Below are 7,256 nucleotides of genomic sequence, written 5' to 3' on the forward strand. Positions count from 1 at the left end.
ATTTAATTATTATGTCATGATTCAATGATTGATCTAACGGTGAAGTTAGAACTACTTGCTCCTCTGACTATTGGGATCTGAAAACATTGATTCAAAGATTTTTGAATTTCTTTCATATTCACGTAGACTCCAATTCGAGAATTCCCGTGTATTGAAGCATTCAAGAAGAATGGCAATTCGTGATGGCGCCTTTCCTCCGCTTGATCGTGGATGAAACTGAGGGGCAAAACAGACATTACACATAGCAGGCGCGTGCTGTACTGCAAACAAGTAGATCAGATCGTTTCTCTTTGTCCGCAATGCGAAGAAAGGCCGTCCCTAGCGGATCCGATCAATCCACTCAACATAGGTTGAGTCACAGAATCCGAGGAACGATAATCGAATCCAACGGTTAATAAGCGTGGTTTCACATTACTTGCTCTGTATTTACATGCACTGTATCATTGCTTCACTTCTCCTCATCACACGCTCTCACTCTCTATCCCTCACTGTTCTTCACCGAGCCCACCATTTGTGTCGCGTCTCCTGTTTTCCCTCCCACGCTCTTCGCTTCCTTCCTTCTTCTCATCCTCCTCTCTAAGGAGCCTCGGAGACAACTGAGGTACTCTATCTATCTATCTTCCTTTTTTTTCTTAAAGCGTAGTTCAGGTGTTTGATTTAATGTCTATGGAGGCATATCTATGTATTTATGCGGTTTTCAAGTTCGACTTCATGGATTTTCGGGTTTCCGTGAAGGATTAGATGAATTTTTTGCTAACTGAATTGTCTCAGAGCTCAGTTTCTTTGGATTCTGTTCTTTATGTTCTAAACGTTCGTTTGATTTGCTCTTGCGGCTTCTCTCTTTATCTGTGTGTCTTCCTGGTTCTGGTGGGCTTAGCAAAGTTCTTCTTTTGGAGGTGCTCAAGTGTTTATTATATATATTTATGTCTGTTCCTTGTACTTCTGGGAAAGTGGCTATTTTGAAAGTTTTCGTTTGCAAAGGTCTAGAAGATCAGGTCAGGTGTTTGATTTTATATCCCTGTGTGTCTTTATGTTTGCATGCGATTTCAAGCCTGGAATATGCTTCCCTTTGTCAGTTCTTGAGAAAATGAACTTCTTGGATTTTGCAAAGCTGTTTTAGAGCTCAGACTTATTTGGATTTTTTCTTCTTAGATTTCCTTTGATTTCTCGGGTGCCAAGCAAATTGCATACAGTTAACTATTTTTCCTGTGTTTTCCCCCATGTGGTTGCAGGCGCGCCTTGTCAAAATCTCAGATTTTCAAGAGTGAAACGTTGAAAAGATGAATCACTGTGGCTACCAGATGAACTCCTTGACAAGCTGCGATGAGAGGAGGATGGAACCTGTTGTCTGCCCCAAACCTCGTCGGTTAAATCTCCTAAACATCCCCATTGATGATCATATCCAAGGTACGTAAAACCGGACCGGTCATTGAACCGGTCATGACACTGGGTCACGGGTTAGTGGTTCAATTAGGGTTGAACCGGTGGCAAACCGGTCATGATTAAAATAATACAATTTAAATAAAAAAAAATATTAATTATAAGAACATTCAACCAAATACAATACTTCAAATATCTATCCTTACAATGACAACCTTTCTATCATATGATTAACATGTCCATGGTAACTAATATTGACCAACACCAAAATCATCATTAACTTCATTCAAATCTCCAGGCATTGAGACATTAGGACTGGAATGAGAAAAACCAGAACCACTAGCAACATCAGGCAAAGATGGGGGCTCTAGAACATTCATATATTCATCACCTACAATACAACAAATAAAAATTAATACTAATGAATGGCATTTCAAAAAATTCATATACTTGTATTAAACATGATAGTAAATTTAATAAACCTTCATAATCCCTCTCAAGGATTAATGGAGTAGCTATGGTTTCATTGTGAATGACATTTTCAAGATTTGCAACTTCTTGAGAATCAAACTCAGGAGCTGGCTCTTCCTCTTCTTCAGCCACCCAAAAGTCAATTTTGTCAATTGATTCATAATCAATGGGATCATAACTTTTATTTTTCCTCAATTGACTCCTTGAAAAAAAATAAAATAATCAAATATGATAAACAATAATAAAATTCATATTCAATTATAAATTATAAAAGCATTGCCATTTAAAACTCTAATTTTTACCTATGCTTCAATCGCAGATTATAATTTGTAAAAACTAAATCATTCAATCTTTGATGTTGTAATCTATTTCGTCTTTTGGTATGGATGCGTTCAAACAAACTCCAATTTCTTTCACAGCCAGAAGAAGAAGAAGTTTGGCTAAGAATACGCATTGCAAGAGTTTGCAATTCTGGAACAGAACCTCCATAGAATGACCACCATTCATCTGCAAATAAAAGACACTTAGTTAGATGTTAATCATATAATAACTAGAATTACCATGAACATGTTAAATAATAAATATGAATACTCACAAGGATCTAATTTCTGAGCTGCTCTTTCACATGAAGTTTTGTCAAAAGATTCTTTACGATCACGATACAAGCTCAATTGCTTCATCATTACAATATAATCAATTTCTTCACTTTCATTTGACTCAAACACATCAAGCATTGCATCCATTAACCTTCTCTTGTGAACAAAATTCTCATCATACAAGAATGCAGGATTCAACAAATATGCCGCTGCATGAAGATTTGTCTTAAAGTGCTTATCCCATCGAGCTTGAATAATGCTTGTGTAAGGCTTGTAATAATCTCTCTTATTGTTGAATGTTGCCTTAATTGCTTTTTTTGCCCTTTGCATGCCTTCATAAACATAAGGCAAAGAAGGCTTCTCATCTGAATCCACAATTCTCAACAACTTTATAAGAGGAGATACAACCTTCACAATTTCTAAGCAATCACCCCAAAAGCCATTATCTAATATGATGGCAGTAACAATTATTCCAGCTTGAGTCTTTGACAATTTGTGATCCACAAAGTGCTTATCAGTCACCAAAGCTTGCAAGTCATGCTTATGCATATATATGCTATGCAACGTAATAAATGTAGTAGCAAATCTTGTTGCACCAGGACGTACAATTTCTTTCCAACCCGATCTTTTCCTTAGCCATGACAAGAAGATCATATGATTATAAACAAAAACAGTTATCTTTGATGCCTTAGTTGCAAGTGCTGACACATTGTCCAAGCTTGCTATATCTTTTAAAGTAAGGTTCAAACAATGAGCAGCACAAGGTGACCAATAAATATTTTTATATTTTTCCTTAATCAACTTGCCACATGCTACATAATTTGCAGCATTATCAGTCACCACATGAACAATGTTCTTAGGACCAACCCACTCAATCACTTCACAAAACAACGAGAATAAAGTCCTAGCATCTTTTACCAAATCTGATGCATCAACAGATTTCACAAAAACCATTCCATGTGTAGAATAGACTAAGAAATTAATCAAAGTTCGCTGCCTCACATCTGTCCAACCATCAGCCATGAGTGTACATCCAGTGTTTTTCCATTTAGCCCGATGACTCTCAATAAGTAATTGACATTCTTTTTTCCAATCTGTCAACAAATTGACTCTAAATTCATAAGCATTAGGGGCTTTAAACCCTGGCCCAATAGAAGCAATAGCATCTATGGCTTTTTGAAATGAAGGGCAATCTAATGCATTAAATGAAATGCAATTGATGATAGCCCATTCAGCAATAGCCATTTTTGCATTGTACTGTGCTTCTTTTGTTGCAAACACACTTTTGATGCCAGGCTGGGAACCAGGAGTTGTCCTAGGGGCAAAATAATTCTCAACTGAAATAGTAGAAGCTTGCCTCTTATTGGCACCTCTCTCAAGGACTATCTTAATTGGAGTAGGAGCAATTGGATCATTAGTTTCAAGGTCCCCTATGTCTACTTGTTCTTGTTCTTGTTCTTGTTCTTTTCTATCATTAACCTTCCTTTTTCTCCCACCTTTCAAAGACTCTACCATTCTGTGACGTACATCATGAGGAACTTTTTTACAAGAAGCTACTTGACCACTTACACCAGCAAGATGTTGCTTCATTCTGTTAATCCCACCTCCTCCATAGCTTGATGCACAATAAAGGCAAGTATATATATTTTTCTTGCCTTCTTTTCTTAAGGCAACATGTGCCCAAGCAGGATCAGTTTTTCCACGCATAGATGGGGCCTCATATGTTGAATCATTACCACTAGGAGGGGGATCATTGGAATTAGAGGTAGGATTCTCATTTCTATCACTACTACTAGGATTACTTCCAATATCCATGATCAATGCAATAATTATATTTTAACCTGCAAGCTAAAATAATGACTAAGCTTCAATTTCATTTTTCCACACAAATGCTGATTAGTCATATTCAGTGTTGACTGCATAGTTTTCAAGTTTGGCCACAAAGAAAGAAGGAAAAATAAGAAGCTAGATATGCCCTGTCTATAACATAGTGCAATCCGTAGTTCAAAATTAAGATAGAAAATCACAACATTTTTAAAATGCACACACAGTATGAACCTGAGCAGAGGATAAAACATATGCCTTGAGATTGCAATCTATATAATAGCAATTCACGTGCAAAGATCTCATTTTCCCAACCAACATATATAACCCCCAAATCATCAACAAGATAAACAGATCACAGAGCAGGAAAAGATCAGAAAGCGCCATCAATAATCCCTATTTAATTTTAAAGGGCTTGGACATGATCGATCTACAAAGTCATGAAGCATAGGCTTGAGCTGTCAGATTCAAAGTCCTCTCCATACTTACTTGAAATATTAAACAGAACCATAAACTGACATTATATTGTCAAACAAGATCAAACACAAAATCATTACCAGAAGAAAGCCTAGATCCGAAGCCAAGATCAAACATTATATTATCAAAGCCACAGATGATTATGAAACTAAACCAGTACATACATATAGCTTCATTTCCGAAGCAACATAAAAGCACAAATTAACAGTAAAGAAACCTTAAAACCAGAAAAACACAAAACACCAGAAAGTTTCACACATACAAAATGATCTGCCAAACAAGCAAGAAACAAATCACTAGCAACAGAGTCGACCACTTAAGCTGAATCACGAAATAAAAAACAGAGTTGTGCACGATCAATAGTAACTAACCTGAAGCAAAATGCGAGCTGCGTACACCGAGCTGTCACGAACTGACCGGCTGAGATTTCAGATCGATCAGGCTAAGAGACGGAAGTCGTACACTGAGCTAAAGGAGAGATCGAACAGCAGAGATAGAGAGAGAGAGCTGGAGAGGACGGATGGTCGGAGACAGGGAAAGGCGAGAGAGGAGGGTCGGAGAGTAGGACGCTGATTAGGGCGAGAGAGAGGACTGAGGAGAGACGGTAAGACACAGACGTAAGTCACGAAAGGGAAAGGCGGAAAGCTGGTGCTGTCTGGCGTCCGTCTGCGTCTGGGCTTCATACCATGGGCTCTGGATTTGGACCGAAAGAAAATTAAAAAAAAAAACAAATCCCCCAAAACGACGTCGTTTTGGGGATTTTTGTCTGAAAAATCATGACCCGGTTAACCCAGTCAACCCATCGGGTTATCCGGGTTACACCGGGTTGACCCCGGGTTGACCGGGTTACACCGGTTCACCCCCTCACCGGTTTAGGAGTAAACCCAGACCGGACAAGGGACCGGGTCACCGGTTTCCGGGTTGACCCGGCCGGTCCGGTCCGGTTTTCAATACAATGATCATATCAGACCCCTGAAACGGTCAATCAAGTAATTTCTTTTCTTTCTTTCTTTTTTTTTTTTCCTCATCCTAGCCAATCTCTCTAATTATTGTTTATTTCTAAGTCTTTTCTCTATATAAATTCTGACTTTCTGTTATTTTGTTGTCATAAAGCAGCAACCAGTCTGAGATCGAAGACTTGGGAGTTGGGGCAGAGCTTATGAATATAATTTTCTCTAAGGTTGTTTTCTCTTTTGATCTATGTATCTTAACTAGTATTTTCCAGGGAAACAAACATACCGCTCCCCTCCTTTACGCCCAAGAAACGTGCTTTTTCACTCCTTGATTTATCGTGATTGTGCAAGGATGAAATAAAATTCAATCCTGGTTATTTGTTCTTCAAGCCCATCTATCTGTTTTGATGACTGCTGGACCTGGAAATGATTACATCTGTATGATCATTTGGGTATTTGAACCTGAACAATTAAGATATTGTTTGTCTTGTTATTTTTATTGAAGATCTACAAATAGATAAAAATTTAGCCAGGGTCTGTCCTTCCAGCCCGCCCCAAATATCTAACCACGATTCAACTCTATTGCAGGAAAGCTACAAGGGAAGATTTGAGAGCCAAATGGCTTATTCACCACCATTTTTCTGTGGATCTCCACCTAGCAGGGCTTCAAATCCTGTAATCCAAGATGAACAATTTGGTAATGAGACTTTTAACCCATCTTCTTTGGCACCCATCTCTCCATCCTCTTCTTCAGCTCGAGGTTGTGTTCAAATGAAATTTGATCTCAAACCAGCAGCCGTGAGGATCGAAGGTTTTGATTGCCTGAACAGAGATAGGAGCCCTTGCAGTATATCTGCTGTAGCATAAATAAATACCTTTTTCAAAAACAACAAAGCAAAGAAACAACTAGAATATAAAGAAAGATTACTGAAGTTAGAGGAGATTCTGGGACGGAGAAGCTTTTTTTTTTTTTTTAAGTTAGTGTTTTTTGTTTTTGCTTAGCTGCTTTTCTTAAAGTATTATTCATGTATTATATGGATGTATGTATATATGGTCTCTGGAAGCTATTGTTCATGAGTGAGAAGAAGTTGCCAAGTATGATTGAAATTTTTGAAGAAAGGTTTTTGTTTTCCTTTTGAAGAATAAAGGAAGACGAGATGGGGGGAGAGAGAGAGTCTAAAGTGGTAAAGTGTCTCTTCTGTCTTCACCTCCCTTGTTAGTTTTCATGGGTCTTAGAGATTGAAGGAGTTTGCAACTGTCAAGTGTTTGTTTCTCAGAAACTCAGATCCTCCATTTGTAATTTTGCCATCTTGGCTTGGAGGAAATTGAGAATTATTATTCTTTGGGGTCATGTAAATTATTGTTATTATTATTATTTTTTGTGGGGACGCTGTTTGGAGGTGTTACCTATTTGATAAATTCAACGTGTTGTGTTGTATGTACATAAAGTGTCACCTAAAGCAAAGCTCTTGTTTGTATATTATGTTGTACTTTTTAGGAGGATCAGAGGAAGTTTCAAAGCATTGTATGGCCAATTCTGTGTATTTGTCTTGTT

At 37.9% G+C, this 7,256-nt stretch overlaps 1 protein-coding gene across 2 annotated transcripts; it reads left to right on the forward strand.

The window, feature by feature from the left end:
• Positions 1-454: 454 nt before the first annotated feature.
• Positions 455-7,256, forward strand: LOC129320478 (uncharacterized). 2 transcript variants are annotated; one of them, XM_054965952.1, is made up of 5 exons: positions 455-601; positions 1,233-1,392; positions 5,704-5,737; positions 5,862-5,928; positions 6,290-7,256. In XM_054965952.1, exons 2-5 carry the CDS (start codon positions 1,281-1,283, stop codon positions 6,566-6,568), a joined length of 492 nt encoding a protein of 163 aa, XP_054821927.1. In that variant the 5' UTR covers positions 455-601; positions 1,233-1,280; the 3' UTR covers positions 6,569-7,256. The 2 variants fall into 2 exon arrangements, with proteins under 2 accessions (XP_054821927.1, XP_054821928.1); XM_054965953.1 differs by having other exon boundaries at positions 5,865-5,928.

The sequence above is a fragment of the Prosopis cineraria genome, unplaced genomic scaffold, assembly GCF_029017545.1.
Source record: "Prosopis cineraria cultivar Desert tree isolate PC_DT_omini unplaced genomic scaffold, ASM2901754v1 PC9, whole genome shotgun sequence".
Taxonomy (NCBI): domain Eukaryota; kingdom Viridiplantae; phylum Streptophyta; class Magnoliopsida; order Fabales; family Fabaceae; genus Prosopis; species Prosopis cineraria.